General features: G+C 39.6%; 1 protein-coding gene across 4 annotated transcripts in view; it reads left to right on the top strand.

The window, feature by feature from the left end:
- The first annotated feature begins 134 nt into the window (after window positions 1-134).
- LARP7 (La ribonucleoprotein 7, transcriptional regulator) overlaps window positions 135-18,354 on the top strand; it is a 29,031-nt gene continuing 10,811 nt past the window's right edge. Inside the window, exons 1-10 of one of the 4 annotated variants that reach the window (XM_076337390.1) lie at window positions 135-200; window positions 4,917-5,132; window positions 6,579-6,679; window positions 6,783-6,866; window positions 10,016-10,180; window positions 10,876-10,984; window positions 12,571-12,945; window positions 14,019-14,148; window positions 17,125-17,282; window positions 18,201-18,319. In XM_076337390.1, the coding sequence (XP_076193505.1) occupies window positions 4,925-5,132; window positions 6,579-6,679; window positions 6,783-6,866; window positions 10,016-10,180; window positions 10,876-10,984; window positions 12,571-12,945; window positions 14,019-14,148; window positions 17,125-17,282; window positions 18,201-18,319 (1,449 nt within the window). In that variant the 5' untranslated portion in view covers window positions 135-200; window positions 4,917-4,924. Of the gene's footprint in view, window positions 201-611; window positions 694-3,158; window positions 3,184-4,916; window positions 5,133-6,578; window positions 6,680-6,782; window positions 6,867-10,015; window positions 10,181-10,875; window positions 10,985-12,570; window positions 12,946-14,018; window positions 14,149-17,124; window positions 17,283-18,200; window positions 18,320-18,354 lie in introns of those variants that run through there. The other 3 variants (XM_076337391.1, XM_076337389.1, XM_076337392.1) reach the window with 3 other exon arrangements.

Genomic DNA, 18,354 nt, shown 5'->3' with positions numbered 1-18,354 from the left:
CCTGCCCTGCGCATGCGTGGGCGGCGCCGCGGGGCTTTTCTCCCTGCGGGAGCCGCGCGTCGCGCCGGGACTGACGGCGGCGGCACCGGCGAGGGGACCGCGGAGGGGGCAGGGCCCGCTGCGAGAGGCGGGCGCGGACGGCGCGGCCCGGTGTCCCTGCGGTGACGTCGCCTAGCGAGCCCCTGCGGGCGCGGCGGCAGGTCAGTGGTGCGCGGCGGGGGGCAGCCGGTGGCGGCGGCGCAGGCAGGGGGCGCTGCTGCCGCCGCACACACCCCACACACACGCCCCCCCCCCCTCCCCGCCGTCGGCGGGCGCATGCGCCGTTCGCGCCTCGTGCGGCCAGGGGAGGCGGTGTCCGTTGGGCTGAGGGGGCTGCGCGTGCCGGGCGGTTGGTCGGGCCCCTCAGGCGCAGGACGGGCGGGCGGGCGGGAGCCGCCTTGTCAGGGCAGCGTCGCTCCCTGCGTGTCGCCCGCGGGTACCGCCGCTTGTCCGCCCTTAACCGTGCTCTGGCCTCGCCTGCAGCGGTCCTCTGCCCCCCGTGCCCGGCTCCTGGGCGTCCTTCCCTCCCGGTGCCCGCTTCTCCCGACGCGTGTGGCCTCTTCCTGAGGCTTTCCAACCGCCCCTATCCCTCAACGTCTTCCTGGGTCTCTGCTGCCACAGCCCTTCGAGCCCGACTGGTGACTTCGCCTTCAGGTGAAGCACAGGTCGCGGTGCTGGCTGGGGTGCCTTCACGCGTGGTCGAGACCTGACACCTCGTGTTGGAGGAAAGGGTCCCGTGTTGAGGGGGGGATATGGGGAGTGGCTGACTTTGGGCTTGCTTTACTTTTTTTTATGCATACAAGATCTATAAGCAATCGCAGCAGCAGTGCTGAAGCCTGCAGCGGTCAGTACCTGTGCAACTGGCAAATGTACGGCGGTCGGCCTTCTCGGGAACCGGGATTTAGCCAGTTGCTACGCTGGCAAAGATTAAGTCGGGGCTAGAAAAATCTCTTTCACGTTGTGTGTTTCCCCTTTCTTTGAAGGGTAAAGAAGATGAGGATCTCCTACAGTTGTGCGGTGCTTCTGGGCCAGTCTGTGCAGCTGCTGATAGGGCAGCAGAATGTCTTGCTTTTGTACCCACCTCTGTCCTGCTCCCACGTGTTTATTCCTGCTGCTTCCCTTCATCAGCTCTGCTGCTTGTTCAGCTCCTTACTGAGTTGGTTTAACCCACTCATCCAGCAGGGAAGGACCAGAAAATAGCAACTTACTTCTAGGGTCGCAGTGTTGAACTGGCTTACTGGAGGATGAGATTCTCTGAGGGAGGACTGTGTAGTGAGTAAGATGAGAGAGCCGGGCTGCCCTTTTGCTGTCGGTGAACTGTTGGTTCATACAGCTGAATCCATCTAATCATAGTCTTGTGCTGTGGGCCTGTGTTTTATTGAAAACCCACTTTCCGCCTCTTGTGATGACGGAGGAGAGGGGTAACCGTGGCAGGACTGACACAGTGGGGTCTGCCTGTGCCTGGAAACGGCCTTAACACCCATTGCTGTCATGTGGAAGCAAAGCCTTTTCTGTTTGTGAGCGCACCTGGTTTGTGACATCTCTTGAATGCCTTAAATGTAGGTTTAAAATGATGTATTGGTTTCATTGCTTAAAATGGGGGAAAAGCAGGATGTTCTCTGTTTTGAGGTTAAGAAAATTGTGCTGGTCCCCACGTATTAACTTCTGTCCTTGCTTAGCTCGCTTTCCGTAGAGTGAAGTTACAAGGTAGGATAGGAACTTAAACTGCTGCAGCTCTGCCTGGGTGTATATAAGAGTAAGAATGCCCAAGGTGGGTTGCAGAATGCGTCTTTGAAAGTAGTTTCAGTTTTGCTGAATACTTGCATTTATTTTGGAGTAAATGTCCAGAAGAGGAAGTGTTGCCACTAACTATATGGAAACATTTTCATAGTATAAAAAGTATTTTGAATTATTTTTTTCTCCTCCTCCCACCCCCCTTGCCCCATTTTGCTGTTTAAAATGCTCAAAGCAAGCAAGCATTTGCATCAATGCTTAATATAAAAGAATAAAGGATATTTTATAACTGGAACCCTGTTTCTTCCAGACCCTGGACTACAGTTAAATTTGATTATGTTTTTCTAGATCCTTATAACAATAGAGGTTGGGTTTGGAACTTGGCTGTGTACAGGTTAGCACCAACATGTTTAATGTTTGCCTTTTAAAGAGTATAGATAAGGTACTATAGATTTGTGTGACCCTTTATTATTTTGATTTACATTATCTTTGCTTTCTTAGAGTTCCCGCCCCCCGCTTAATTGTCCCTCCTTTTCCTGGTTTCACTCTCGCACATAGAGGCACTGTGGTTTTATTTCATTTGAGGAAAGCTAAGAGATGGCAGCTGTTTTGCTTTAGCAGAGTGAAGTTTTGACCCTGCTTTTGCTTTCCTCCGATTTCAGTTGTTTATCAGAACAGTTGTGAGGCTGGCAGTGTAAGAGTTGACGAGTCAAAAATACAGACTGTCTTACACCTTGGCGTTGCAGCTTTCATTGGTGCGTTGAGGTTTGCAAGAGGAATTGCGAATGAAGAGAATACCAACAAAAAAAGCCAGTGCTATGAGTTATTGACATGCTTACTTATAAACAGTATTTTCTTAAATCCTGAGTTTTAATCTAGTGTTGTCTCAGGTCGAGTATTTCGCTACTAAATTTAAGATTGTACACAGATTCTAATTATAGAATCATAGCTGACATTTGCTCTGACTGTGTATTTCCAGGCTCTGCCAAAGTAATTTTCTCAAAGCTTCATTTCTAAAGCAAGTAGTGCCAAGTGAGGGGTGTGGGGGGGAAGCCCAGAATACGTCGTGCAGCTGTTTTCCTTTAGGCTTGAATGAGAATCTCTCTCCTGGGAAGGAAGTCCCAAGGCTGAGTGACTCAAAATGCATGAAACGCGTAGATGGCTTCTTAAAATAAAGCTTTGCTGGACATAAGCCACATTCGTTGTATGTCAGTGTGGTCATTTAATACTGTTCAGCCACTAAAAGTATTCCATAAAGATGTTTTACCTTTAATGGTGCAACTCGCTACAGCCCTTAGCTAAGTAGTATATTGTTCTGCTGATTATTAATATAAATATCTTGCTGAAGGGCTTGAATGGAGCTTGGACTTCTGCTTCAGTTGGGAGTTTCACCTGGCTTATCTTGTCAAGGTAATTGTTGACCTTTCACTATCTTGAGTGGTCAGCTCACAGCAGGGAGAGAAACTGATATCCGGCTAAGGAAGCCTGATTTGCACAATAATTTGAAGACCATTTCCATTTTTGTCATCCTGTTGTAGAGGTGGGCTTCCTCTCTGATGACTGTACTCAACGTTTCCTTCTATGTTGCCTTGGCAGAGAGCTGAGAAGTCTTTCATATGGTGATAGCTACATTAATTACTTTAATTTTTGTGTTAATTTCATTTTCAAAAAGCTGTCTGCTTTTGGCAGTATTGCTTTGCTCATGTAAAATGAAGCACTGTGGTGACTGGCAGTTTTCAAGGAGGATTGACTAGCTACAGCGACTTGAAATGTCAACAAAAAAGATGAATTGGTGCATTAAAAAGGTTTTACATTTTTCAAGGTAAATCTGTACACTCAAGTCACTTCCCTCTGGTTAGTCCCTAATTTCTAGGGCCCCGATCCTGAGGTTCTGACAGAACTTGGTTTGCCATTAAAATCAGTGACAGTTGATGAAAGAGCCCTAACCAAAGAAAGGAAAAATGGCTCTCTAAGCGTAGCACATAGTGATTGCCACGCGGACTTGCAAGTAAGAATGTGTTAGAACATATTCAAAGGCAGGATTGGAAGATTTTGAATTACTGCTCTTTGGTAGGGCCTTGGCAATTGAGAGTGAGTGGTTTGCATTTTTGACATAACAAAGACAATTCTTAAAAACAGACTTTACTGTTACTAGACCTGCCATGAATATCAACTAGGCATCTAAGCGTATCTTTACGTTGTATTTATTTATAAGGATTAATAGATGCTTGTCATTTGGAGGTTGTACCATAAATTTTTGCAGCGAGCTCTTCAGCTGCTCTACGTGTGTCAGTGTAACCTGTTTGCAACCGCTGGATTTACAATATATGCCTGCTGTGCACGGTCCGTTGGCAAGCCTTTTCAGAAGTCTTCTGTATAATCCAGTTTTTTTTTTTCCTGCTTTGCCTTCTACATAAAAGGGTAATTTCTGAAGTGTATAGTGCTCTGGGGTTTTTGTGTGTTCTTTCTAATGGTTTGTACTGGGAGATACGGGGAGTGGAGGACAAATTACTTCCATTCAAGTCTAAGAAAATGTGTTTATAGGGAGGGAAATTGTCTGCTTTTTAGATTTAGATTTTGTAGGCTCTCCTTAGCAAGTAGCTTGCTTTTTGGGTAACAGGGAAGTTACGTGTTACTAAAACACACTTTGTGACCTGCACAAGTGCTTTAAAGGATTCACATATATATATATATATTTAATAGCGCTGCTTGACTTTTAATTTGCAAAAGCAATTGGAACTGTGAATCCCATGACTGCTGCTGAAATTCAAAAGCTGCTGTTAGAAATCTACTGGGGAGGGCAGACTGTTCACAAGGCATTCTGAATTAACACAATAGTACAAATTTTAAATGAAAAGCCTGCAGTTTGGTACCAGCTTGCCTCCAGTGAATCTCCGTGGCTAAAGGGCAGTACTAGGTGCCACAAGACATGAGTTCCAGCTTAGTCTTCACCGCACAATTATTGTGTGACCTAATTTTCCTCATCTTCTGTATGCTTTGGTTTTTTTCTACGCTACATATAATGCATGGTGCATAGTCTCACAGGGGACGCATGAAGTTTTTAATGTAAGATAAAACAAGAATGCTTATTCCTTGAAATAAGAATATTTTGATTTTTCTCAAAGGTTATATTTAACTTTCAGTTGACAGAATGACAGGAATGGAGACTGAAACTGCAAGAGACAAAGCCATGGAAGAAGAAAGCACTGAACAGAAAAAGGAGAGAGAGAAAAAGAAGAGGTCAAGGGTTAAACAGGTGCTGGCAGATATAGCGAAACAAGTGGATTTCTGGTTTGGCGATGTTAATCTCCACAAAGATAGATTTCTCCGAGAACAAATAGAAAAGTCCAGAGATGGGTGTAAGTGTATATTCGGTATATTTCAGGACACAGATGTGTTTAACTTTCTTCTTCACTGTATTGCTGGTGACAGTTACAAGTTATTTTGAGGTGCATGTCTCCTCCTGGGGAAGACAGTAGTTTCACGCTGCATTAGCAGCTCGGGAGGCAGAGCTTGGTACTAGTTTTTAGAAATTGTATTTAGCGTTTCTCTTTTCCTTTCCTTTCCTACCAGCCATAAGCTGGAGGCATCTGCCAGGGTAGAAATGACTGTTTGGGAGACCTGATTTTCTTTTTTTAACTTTGTATAATTTTAAGAATAAGCAAACAAACAAGGGGCGTATTTTGCCCTTGGAGGTACAGGACTTGACTTGTAGGGTAGATATATGCAGAAATTAAAATGTCACTTGGATTTGTGGTTACATATAGATACTTTGTGTATTCTGCACAAGTTTGATAGGTGAGAAGTTGTGTATTTGCATGTAGGGCTACCGTGGATCTCTTTCCTTTAGACAATTTTTGACATGGTTGATTTGACTTCAGAGTAGGAAATTGAGCTTGGTTCTGCAACTATTTGCCAGCTTCTGAGGAAATGAATTTACACGTTAGCTGCAGTGACTAGTATGCTTTTGCTTTAAAAAGCAGTACATATGTGGTAAATACAGTCCATCAGTATAATTGTTCAATTAACTGTGTTATGCCAGATGGACTAGAAGTGCGGTATGTCTGTAAAAAGAGGTGGTCCTTTTTCATCAGAACAAAAAAATAGCAGTTTCCAGAAGTGTTTACTTTTTTGTTTTCTTAAGGAGTCCATATTTATTTGAAGTGCAAATCATTAGTCCAGTTCCATTGTGTGGAAAGAGTAGCCTTCAAACTGCTTGGTATAGTCCTCAATTATGTTGAACTTCAAGCCAGTTTTAAAAAAAGGGCCTTCAGAGGGAAAAAAACTTACCCTACGTTTTCTAGAGATATTAAAGCTTGGATGTCTTTTTTATTAAGACTAATGCTACATAATTTTCTGTCAAGGTTTTAGCAGCGTGACTCATTGCAACTGAAGTGCAAGCAGGGGCTCTTTTGTGTTGGGAAGACTGGGTTAAACACTTAATTGAGTACTTGGAGAGGCATGTTTTCAATGCAAATTGTTTTTGTATTGTAAAACTACATCAGAAAGGGGGTTTTCTTCCTTTCTTTTCCAAGACAATAGTTATCAGTGGGGAGGTAAGAGAACAAAATTCCTTTGATAAAGGCTAGCACAAAAGAAAATTAAATATAGGTTTACTTGAAACTTTAATTTTGACGGTAACAATTTTCTGTAGATCCTTGGCAGCATGGTTACGTACTGCGCTTATGACTTGCAGATTGTTTTACAAAAATACTAGCGGAGTCTTAATGTCAGATTAGAACACGTAACTAATGCTTTCTAGATTACCCTGATTTCATCATTTCTACCTTTTTTTTTATCCCTAGATGTTGACATATCGCTTCTTGTTTCTTTCAACAAAATGAAAAAATTGACTACTGATGGAAAATTGATAGCTCGAGCAGTTAAAAGTTCATCTGTTGTAGAGGTACTTAATATTCACTCTGCTGATGCTGGAGTAATAACGATAGTGGTACTGAAGTAGGCAATAATCTTATGGAAAATGCTTGTTCATTCCTTGTTACTTTTAGTTGGATTTAGAAGGAACTAGAATCAGAAGACGCCAACCGCTGGGTGAGCAACCAAAGGATGTGGATAGTCGCACAGTCTATGTGGTAAGGTTGTACTTGTATATGCCTCGTGTCTGGCAGGGGGCTTTATTTCTAACTGTGGAGACTCTTCCGAGCTTTCTTGCTGTTAATTCTTTAAGAGTGCAAAACCTACTCTGCGTTGTCTACGACAATCTTAATTGCATGGTATTATTTACTGTATGAAGAGCAACAAAACCAACATAAAGCAGCCACGTAGTTTTACCGGAATTAGAAGGTAGATTTTCTTTGAGAACATCATGGATTTAGTACAGGAAACATTTACCTAAAGTATAAAAGCTAATAGAATTTGTTTGTCTTTTTGTTTTCTCCAAAAGAAAAGGACAGTGTGAGGGAGGGAAATGCGCTATAGATGTACTGAACTTGTAATGCTAAGGCCCATAGAGCGGGGTTAACGTACATGTTTAACGCAGTAAATATTTTTTTGTATCAGAAATGTATCTGTGCGTCAATATTCTTGTTAACACAGGGAGGGACTGGGTGAGTGGCTGGCTACTGTTGATCGTGCAGTGTACGTAAGGGAAATAAATCAAGCGAAGGCAGGTGAGCACTGGCAGTGGCCATGGCAAGAAGGGGATTAGTTTGCTACACCGATATCTTGTAGCACCTTAAATCATTTTAAATGCTGAGCAAAGAGCTGCTTCACCTGCTGGTAAGAAAAGGTGCACTTTCATTTAGCTGTTACTGCTTTCACTGAGCTTTTCTAGTTAATGCCGTTAGAGGAGCAACACTGATACCAAGAGATATTTACAAATTACATTAATGTAGTCAAAGCTTTAGAATAATAACCTTATTAGTTTTATCAAACAGGATCTGGCTGAGTTGGCAAGATAATCAGGGGTACTTTATAAAGTACAATCTGTTGACAAAATCTGTTACTGCAAGTGCCTTTGGTTTTGTAACACACAAACATCATTCTTTTAAAGGCAGAATGTACCTAAATGAGCTAGTCTTATGTTTAGGGGGCTTGTTTTATAAAAAAAAAAAAAATCCTCCTAATAGCACACTATCCTGTGGCTACCTTGATACTGAAATGATTCATTAATTTAAATGAAAATAGCTTGTGCTGCTGGAAAAACTCTGCATCTCAACATGATATTTCAGATGTGTCAGAGTGGAACAGCTATTACCGTATTGTTTATCCACTGAAGTGGTAGCATGGAAAGGGATCTGATGGTTGAACTGTCCATGCAAAATCCTATGCATTTTTTTTAAATAGAATTGAAGCCAGTGTGGAGTTCCCTTTATCTCTAAAGAAAGCTTTTCATGACTAATGTCAATTTAGGTATATAGCTGTAGTTGTTAGCAGCTGAACTGGTAATTTCAAGCAGGCACCAAGCTTTCTGTGATGAAGAGACATAATACTCATGCCCAAAATGCCAGCCCATCCAGATAAAGAGAAGCTGGATTACTCTGATCATCGTGTTCTTTAACAAAAGCCCAGAACAGGTGCCAGTCATAGTATTTCCCAAACATGATTGCAGGGACTGCTTAGAACTTCTCAAATACTTTGTCTATGTCATTTTTGGAAAAGATATGCTAAATTTCATGAGCTACATAGACTATACGTAGCTTAAATACATAGCTAAACGGTTTTTAATTTTAAGCTTTTCTGTAAGACGAAAATAGGTAACTGGTGTGTTTTGCAAGTTACTGAATTCATAGAGATCTTATTTAGAGAATATGTAGCAACCCGTTTTCTTCTTTTATTGCTACCAAAAAGGGTGGGGTTTTTTTCCTTTTAAAGACTAGTGTGTGAGGTATCTGCTCTTTATACTGCGATTATGGAAATATTAAGCCATGTTAGATGACAGATATATAGCAATGGGGGGGAGTAGAAGTGTTGGTAAGTTTTGTTTCATTCTGGAGTAGGTGAAAGAAAGATTATGTTGGATTAAAACGAAGGTTACAGTTAAAGCCTCCACTGTGAAGGATTGTCTCCAGCAGTAGTATGTTTTCTGTATTTATGCAAGAAGTCAAAGCTTGGTTTCTGACCTGAGAATTGAGACTGAAAGATGTTTCTTGAAGGAATAGTAACTTCATTACTTTATGTTTTTTACAATCTCATTTAATTTAGGGCAAGTTTTCATTTAATTGTTCTGAAATACTTATGGTTAGTGACTTTTTTATATGCTTTAACATAAATTACACTTTGACATACAGTATTAGTTTGTACTCATCCCATGGTATTTTTAAAGCTTCAAGTAACTGTTTTTTCAACTTTATACCAAACCATAATGAAACGTTTTTCTCAGGCAGGCAGAGTTCATGCAAAAATAGTTTTCTACCTGAATGTGATAAATAATGTTTTCCTACAAGGAAAACCTTTTAGTGCAGTAACTTGCCATGAAAAAAAATGAAGTATTGCTGACTCTCCATTGTTGTTTAGGCATGAATTGGAGAGTAGAGTTTTGAAGTGTTCAGTTGGGTCCATTTAGAAATTGATATGTGACAGGATTTCTCTTTGATTGCTGAAGGGAAATGTTTAGGGACTGAGACGTGATGTCTGCAAGCTGCTAAAATGTATTTCTGTATTAAGGAGTTTATAGAAATAAAAATCAGACAGTTTTATCATCCAAGAAGCTGGCTAAAAGTTTCTGCTGCATCCGATCAAGTAGGCCGTAAGTGCTCACTGCTAAGCTTTAAAATGTCAGCTACGGGCAGGAATTTATCAGTTTGCGTAGTGACTCTTTACTGACCTACAAGCATTCTTTCTGTGATACCTGGATTACCGACAATAAAAAAAATAAAAATCCTTGTACTTTGCAGTGGATAGTTTGAGACAATGCAGAACTAGGTTTGCTTGAAGGTCTTAAATTTACAAAGATATTCCGTGTTGCAAAGATGCAGCTGCAGGTGAGGTCTTGGTGTCTGTCACAGGAAGAAGATAAACATCTAAATTAAATATCTAATGTATTTGTTATAGGTATATGAATGATTAGAGATCCATTTTCAGATCACTGTTTTTACTACCTGAATACTATGACCTTTCGACGAGAATACTTGCTGAAATAAAAAAAAGTTTCTCAACGTTGTCACATCAAATTTAAATATATTTTGTTGTGACAAGTTTTTAATTAGAAGATGTAGTAAACCATCTGATAAATAGTAATACTGTAGTGAGAAAATATCTTTTTTTTTTTTTTTTTAATTAGGAGCTGCTTCCCAAAAATGTCAATCACAGTTGGATTGAGCGGGTGTTTGGGAAGTGTGGTAATGTAGTTTACGTCAGTATACCCCGGTATAAAACTAGTGGCGATCCAAAGGGATTTGCTTTCGTTGAATTTGAAACTAAGGAGCAAGCAGAGAAAGCTATTGAGGTGAGTAGTGGTGCCTCTGGTCTGTTAACGTTCTTTCTGATTGTCACTTTGTGAGACGGGTGGTGTAGTCTTTACTAGTTCACCTACTGAACCTTACAGAAATTCCTAAAATTTCATAATTTAAAAACTTAACTTAGCAGGAGTTATGTTCCTGTCTCCTACCCCCAGACCTCCAATCAATTCCACAATTCTTTAGAAGTGTAATTCTGTTAATAACCTGGAGACTTAGCAGAAGCACAGTGGGTATTTTTTGGAGTAAGTTGGTTGGCCGCTCTTGGCATCTTTTACGGAAATAGAGATCTCTGTGTAACAGTACAACGCCTATTAAATTTCATCAGACGAGCATGATCATACCTAATTTTCTGTATTGAAATGTGATTTGAAAGTTCAAAAACATTTATGTTTTAATATCATAATAATCATAATATCAGATGCATAAAGATACCACACTAATAATGTGAAATCAAGCAAGCTGTGCACTTAAAAAGCAAACCCCAACAACAACAACAGAAAACCCACAAAAACCACCACACCACTGAAAGTACTGAAAGAACAGTGTATACCTGTGGAGTCACGAGGGGCTACATCTTTCTTGAATCAATATAGGACTGCTGGTTTTAATGTGGATGGAGATTCTTTAAAAAAGAAAATACGATTTTTAGTAATGGTTTGTGGATTTTAATTTTCTTTTTAAGTTTTTGAATAATCCACCAGAAGAAGCACCACGGAAACCTGGGATTTTTCCCAAAACAGTAAAGAATAAGCCTGTTCCTGCACTGAATACAAGTAACAGCAGTGTAGTAGGTAAGTGTTATTAAGTTATTGGGATCAAGAAACAAATTGGTTTGTGCCTCAACTTCAGAAGAGAGAATTTTGAACTGCTGTGTTACTGCAATCTAATCTCATGTTCCTTAAAAGTTTATAAAAATGCACGTTGCTGTCTGTTTGTTGGCCGATGTAGGCTTACGAATGAAAGCGTGAAACTAAAATATAGTATAGTAAATCTCTGCCTCTTTGTTTTCCTGCTTGATGAAGAACTTAATTTCTTTTTTCCTCTGCTGCCAGCTACCACCATTAGTCATGGTTAGGCTGGCAGAGCAGCTTTCAGTCTGCACAATAAATCATTATCTAAGCATTTAGCATTAACAAAAGACAAACTTGACACAGATTGTTTTAAAAATATTTAGCGTTGAAGGGAAAGATACAGACCATAAGAGCAAAATTATACTTGAACGTTAGTGCCGTTCAGATGAGCTTGTGATCAGCTGATGCATTTCAGAGCAAACCTTGTAGTATTCTTCTCTCTGCTGAAACTTTCTGTGAGAGAGCTATGAATACAGTGGAGCAGAGCAGTCTATAGCGGAATGAACTTTTACAGCATATTTCCAATTCCACTTTACATGATTCATAATTACTGCTAAAAACCTGGAGGATACAGCTGAGAAAAGAATCCTGAATGCAGTCGAGCATGTTGCCAAAAAATACAATCTACTCTAACTTACAAATCAGCATCACAGGATTACGTTGCAACTTTGATCACTGAAACTTTTTTCCTCGTTTCTGATGACGTGATACAATTTCCCAGACTTCAGACATCTCCCATCTTTTTCATAAGCATAATGATGAATCATGTTATATTCCTCACTGTTATCACTAATTCTTTGTTGCACCAGTAACTATTAGGACAACAGAAAAAAAAAATCAAAGAAAACCCATACTTTTTAAACCATGCTTTAAACCCACTTAAGATACTCTCTACTGCTTCATACTGCATCCCGCCTATTATAACTTTGAAGCAAGTAGACAGCATTGAAAATAAAACGTTTTTTTTCCAGATTGGTCAAGTTGAGATTCTTTAATTTAGTAGGCAAATAGTTGTTCATTACATAAGTAGTGTGGTATATTCATTGGGCTGAGTATTTCCTTTTATTCTCAGAATACAAATCGGCAGTATTCTTTTATTTTCTTGGCAAAACAACAAAGACAAGGAAGGTATCTCTTCTCACAGACAAGTAAGGGATGACATAACAAAATGGGCATTTGTGAAGGAGAAGCAAAGAAGTCTAGCTCCTTTCTTTTTAATTTGAGACTGAGTACTTCAGGAATCCTGTAGTCAAACCACCCTTGTGACCCAGAGGTCTTTCTCACTTTGTGAGACTGAGTCTTATCTGTGGGCTTGTTTTTTTTTTTTCCTCTTGTGCTTAAAATGCCTAGGAAGAACTTTGGGACAATGTATTGCACCTCTCCTGTAGTTAGAGATGGCGGAGACAGGCATTTCATTGAACATCCCAGATTATCATGACATGCAGTATCGTGATTGTTTACTTAGGTCAGATATCTTATCTAGTTTTTAATCATTGGCAGTTTTAAATATTGTATTTTTAATACAGAAGAGAAGAAAAAGAAGAAAAAAAAGAAATCCAAAATCAAGAAAGAGAGCAATGTACAGGCAGCTGTAGAGACAAAGGAATCAAACGCGAACACTACAACAGAGCAAGTACCCAAGTCAAAAAGACATAGGACTTCATCGGAGTGTTCAGAAATGGAGGGAACTGAGACTCACAGGCAGCCCTCAAAGAGAGAGAAAAGAAAATGGGACAGAACCGAAAGCTCAGAGGTACCTTGGGAAAGCAGGCCGGGGAAGAGAAAAAGAACCAGCTCTGGAGATGGTGAGTCATCAACTCCAAAAGTCAAGAAAACTGTTCAAAAGGATGAAGTTTGTCCTGTTAAAGAAAATACAGCAGAAGCCCCGAAAGATTCCAACGGTAAATTTTGTTGTATCTCTTTTTAGTATTTTCATGATTTAGATGCATGAATGAAATCAAATGGCAGATGTATCTCTTTCAGATGACAAATGGTAGGCTTAGTAATGAGGGAAAAGCCTAGAGAAGGAGAAAAGCTTGAGTTAAAGAAACCCCATTCTTTGCAATTGAAATCGTATTTGTAGTGGCCGAAGTTAAGTAAATGGCATCTTGATATGCTAGAGGGTAACAAGCAAGTGAGGAAAGGGGGGTTGCAAAGAACGTGGCTTGTGAGCAACAAGACATGTAACAAGTGTAATCTGTGCAATGCAAATGCATTAGCGAACTGACTTTTGGAGGCTAGTAGGTTTATTACTTGTTTTACTCAATAATCTTTAATCCTTTCAAGTGCTGATGAAAGATTCAGACACTGAATTTCTGTCTTTGAAAGACTGAAAACTTAACTGGTAAAAGGTTGTTCTGCTTGGGTCAATGGGTGAAAAACGGTTGATACGGTGGAGGCATAACAAGGTCAGTTTAGGAATATGTGGTGTTCCCTGCGGTTAAATTTAAACCTGGTAATGAGTCATTCCAAGGAGATAAGTTTCATGGAGAATAGGAAAGAACTTTCAACACCGAAGCAGGTAAATCTCATCAGAAGTAAAAACAGTTCACAAAGTTAATAGAACTTCACTGAAGTAAAGTATGGATTAAACAGTCAGCCTAGGCAAATGGCGACAGTACAAGAATCTAGATAAGATTAAAATACAAAAGAAAAAGTTGATGATCCCGGTTTCTTACATGAGATAAGAAAAAAAAGCAATAGACGGGATTAAAAGCTTCATTTAAATCACATTTGGGTTGACAAGAATCCATGATTAGGGGCTAAACTCAGGTAGTTGAGAAAGTGGACTAGAAATAGGTAGTAGGCTGTCATTTTTGTGAAAGGAATCAAGAACCAGTGTTCATTAAACCATTCTTGATAAAAATAAGTAATACTATGCTATTTTATGGAAATACTCGTTCAGGCTGCATTATATAATAGCTGTATCTTTATGCATCTATCAGACATTTTTCTTTTGGACTTTTTAATGTAGACATTTCTGCAGAAGATGACAAAGATAAAAAAGACACATCCCTTTCAAAATCTAAAAGGAAACACAAGAAAAAACACAAAGAAAGACACAAAATGGGTGAAGAAGTCATTCCACTCAGAGTACTCTCCAAGTAGGTTATGAAACATAACTGTGTGACTTACGGTACCTGGAGGATGGGGAGGTATTTTATATTGTCTAGTTGCTTCATAGCCTTTTTGTGGCATGAGAGCGTTCCATTTTCCATGGTTTCACTGAGCTAATGGAATTTTTCTCAGCAGTACTGGGTAGTGGTGTAGCGGTGGGCTGGCTTCTTAAAAACCTGGTGTCTTAAAGGGGACGGGACTCTTACCCGAAAAGGAAAGCTGCTCCCAGTGACCAAGGCTAACAATCCCAGCTTGTTCCATTTGATTTATGAACCATGTCCAGTCCTGGATTAGGCACAGGATGGGCGGGCTCAGCCTCCTTGTTTGTTCACAAGTTTATGTAATAAATTCATAGGTTTGTTTATATACACTTTGCTGTTTCATCTCAGCCTGCACTGGGTCTCTCTTGGCAGTACAATTTGCATTTAGTTTCTTTTTTGTTGTAGTTGTAACTGCAAAAGGAGTAGTGATGGCCTTTTAGCTTAATAGTAGCTATTTTTTTAGCTAGCCAACTTTTTGCCTTTCTCCAAAGCTCGGGCATTTGGAACGTTGTGTTTTAAAAAAAGTGTTTTCCTGGAGTATGTAGTTGTATGAATTTTGTCAGTTAGAGGAAACTTTTACAAGTTTTGCATGATGAGTTTTTATTTATTTGCATTGAATTTTTATTGCTTAAAAGCCTCATATACAATGATTTCACCCTGTTTCCAACCTTTGGAATATTTTAATTCAGACTGCTTAAATCTCTGTATGTCTGACAGTCCATCACCATTGCTAAAGTGCAATTCCAATTTTTATACAACAGAGTTGCATATTAGCAACAGTATTAGCCTGTAGCTGAAAAGGTTCAAATACCAGAGTTTTCAAGTCTGACTCGGGTTCTGCCTAAATAGTTCCGCATATTACAGTAACTGCAAATCACCAATTTACACCTGGTTCCTCAGTAGCTAATAGTCATGCCATTCCAGAAGTTACACAAAAATATTCATGCTTCTAACTGTTGGGCTCTCAGGAGACACCACAACTAAAACATGGAAGCACTTACTTTTTAGGCATCCAGCAAGTACCTCCATGTTAAAGTAGAGGGGGTCCTTGCTATCTTGTGCTATACCGTGGTGCAAAATTGTGCTTTCTGTTTAACACGGAGGCCACAGGTGCAGTGCAAATATGTCTTTTGTTCCGGTATCTGTTTCGATATATTTCCTGACAAGAGGGAAGCTTTGAGAGAAAAAAAGGATTCGCCATCACTAAAACATGGAAGCACTTACTATTCAGGAACAAAGCAAGTACATCCACATTTAAGTTGTGGGGGTCCTTAAGTGGAAAAGACCAAACTAAAAAAAAAAAAAGCATGGTATATACAGAGTTCTGATAATGCAATAGTAATAAAAAACATACATACATGTATTACTCTAAGTAGGCTTCTTTGAGCTGTATCCAATTTCTAGAAATGCATTCAAGTACATTAGGATCCACCGCCACTGAAACATGGAAGCACTTACTTTTTTTAGGCAGCAGGTACCTCCATGTTAAAGCGAAGGGAGTCCTTTAAAATTCAAAAATTGCTTCAAAGTTTTTAAACGTACAGGCCACTGAAAAATTCTCTTGTTCAATAACACTTATGCCTTTAGCTCTTGTTGGAGAAGCATGCCTTCATCTGCGTACAGCCAAAATTCTTCCTTTTTCTTCTCCTGGATCTGAAAATCTTGCGACTGTGAAGTGTAGACAAAAAAAATCCTGGATGGTATTTCAGTATTGCGATCAGGATTCACCTCTACTAAAACATGGAAGCACTTACTTTTTTAAAATCACAGAAAGCACCTCCATGTTAAAGTAAAAGGGGTCCACAAAAACCAGTAGTTTATCGATGATGCTTGTCCTCTTCCATCGAGCCCGAGACGATTGCATGAAATACAGAGAAAGTTTTAAATTTTAGTTAACTATAGCGAAGGGGGTAAAAAAAAGTTTTAAAAGAGCATAAGCATTGCAAATACTTGCCTCGTTCCCCGCGGTCTTCTCTCCCTTCGAGTCAAGTTAACAAGAAGTACCTCCTTGAGCTTGTATTTATACCATACCTTGCTATGGAATGGTGTTGCCTTTTTATCTCCAAGAATCATTACGTGGGTCTTTTGTTATTTTAATGTCTTTGCTCTGCTGAGAATGTATGATCCTGGGTGAGTCTGGATGCTTTTTTGAAGTATACAGTTGTCAATGTTAACAGCTAAAACCATTACCACAAGATATCCTCCTCTTTAAAAATCCTCTATCAGCTTGTTTGATAGCACAGATTAGGGTAACAATGAGTCGTTCTCACAGTGGCACTATAGGCATTGTGTTTCTGTGGAGCAAAGCTCTAGCTGTTTGCAGAAACATCTCCATGTTAAATGTATGTAAATATATAAATTGCTTCCATGTGGTGGTATTTTTTAACCAAAATGCATTTGAATAGTAAGGAATGTTCTTATCTCGGTAGGTTTTTGGTGAGTTTAACCAGTTGTTGATTTTCCATCAATGATTTTTCTAGAAAATAAATGACTGATTCTTAATATAGTAACAGAGGAGCGGGTTCACTGAACTAATTCAGTGAATTCAGAGCTCACCGTCTCTGAATTAACTCTGAATTTAGTGCCTATGCTCTGTGTAGTTCCAGTAGAAAACAGTTTACCGAGCTGTTCTATAAGTTTTCTGAATATGTAAAACAAATTTGGGAGTCACTCTATTTGAATGGTAGGTTGATCTTGTTAGAACTTGCCTGGCATAGTAAAAGTTAAAGCAAAATAATAAAAATGCAAATATTGGCAAGGCTTAATTTAACCTAAGTGCAGGGAGATCTCTAATGGTCTGCGCTGCTCACCAAGTTCAGCTTAAGCTATTTGCAAACTGTTTTGTCTTAAGTTATGGTTGAGTTTCTAAACCTTATTTTCTTGTCTACAACTGACATCCTCTGCCTGTGTTGCCGCTTATAGGACCGAATGGATGGATTTGAAGCAAGAATACTTGGCCCTTCAAAAAGCCAGTATGGCCTCCTTAAAGAAAACAATGTCTCAAATCAAACCTGAGCCTGTGGGAGAGATGGAAACGGAATCTTGTGCACAGAAAAAGCCTCAGTCTGAAAATGACAAATGTAATCCTGCTTGTGATGTTTTCTGTCTTGTTTTCTTCATGATTCTAGTACACAAACATAAGCCACTGGTCCTCCAGAAACACTGCAAAATCGTTTTATTTTCTATAATGCTGGTGCTTTCTCTGAATGCCAAAGATAACTTAAAGCAAACCTCCCTCATATAGGTAGATTTTGGACTAAGGAATTGCATCAGTAAAGACTAAACAAGTGATTTCAGCATATTCCAGTAGCACTTCTTAGGCTTAAGGATCTTTTTTAGGTAACTGTAAAAGCCTCAGAGAGGTAAATCAAGAATCAGCTTTTTTCAGTGACGTAACTTGGGCCTGATTTGCTTAGGCTTAACTATACCTGCAGAGATTTACAAAACAATTTCTTGAAGGAAGGCATTCAAAAAATGGCTTGCGATTGGGTTTTATCACCTTTATGGTTAAAAGTAACTTTGTAATTATGTCCTCTTAGTTAAATTTCTACATTTTTCATAGATAGAATTGCTCTTCTTTGCTCTGGTTCCTCTGTACTTCACTGACTTCAGTACTGACATTTCAATGCCTGTCTGCTTATTTTTAATCACTCTAGAACTGAGGGTTCAACTATTAACTGTAATCAATAGAATATAAACTATTCTTATAAGGAGACGCTGTAGGCTATAAAAACTTCTCTAAGACACTTGGAGCTATTTTCTTTTTCCTTTCTTTTTTTTGTTTTACTCGCATTGACTTTACCTTGCGAACAGTCTTGATCCTACATTAAAAAAAAAAAAACCACCTTGATCTGCAGTAGCAATATTTGATGCCCCTTGTTTCATTTCTTGTGCACATCACGGTGCTTATATGCTTTCCTAGCATCTTTAGTTTGTCAAACTAATACATGTAAAACTTTTTTCTTTTTCTTTTTTCCCCCCCTTTTCAAATTGACCAGCCACCAGTGAAGATTCTGCCCCTCCTGCCAAGGCTAACACAATGGGGCCCCAGTTCGTGAGTGGAGTAATTGTGAAGATCATTAGCACCGAGCCCCTGCCGGGCAGGAAGCAGATCAAGGTAATGCCTTTGTAACCTCAGGGTAGCTGTTAGCC

Source organism: Aptenodytes patagonicus, chromosome 4, assembly GCF_965638725.1.
Source record: "Aptenodytes patagonicus chromosome 4, bAptPat1.pri.cur, whole genome shotgun sequence".
Lineage (NCBI taxonomy): Eukaryota > Metazoa > Chordata > Aves > Sphenisciformes > Spheniscidae > Aptenodytes > Aptenodytes patagonicus.
This window is presented reverse-complemented; position numbering and strand designations above follow the sequence as displayed.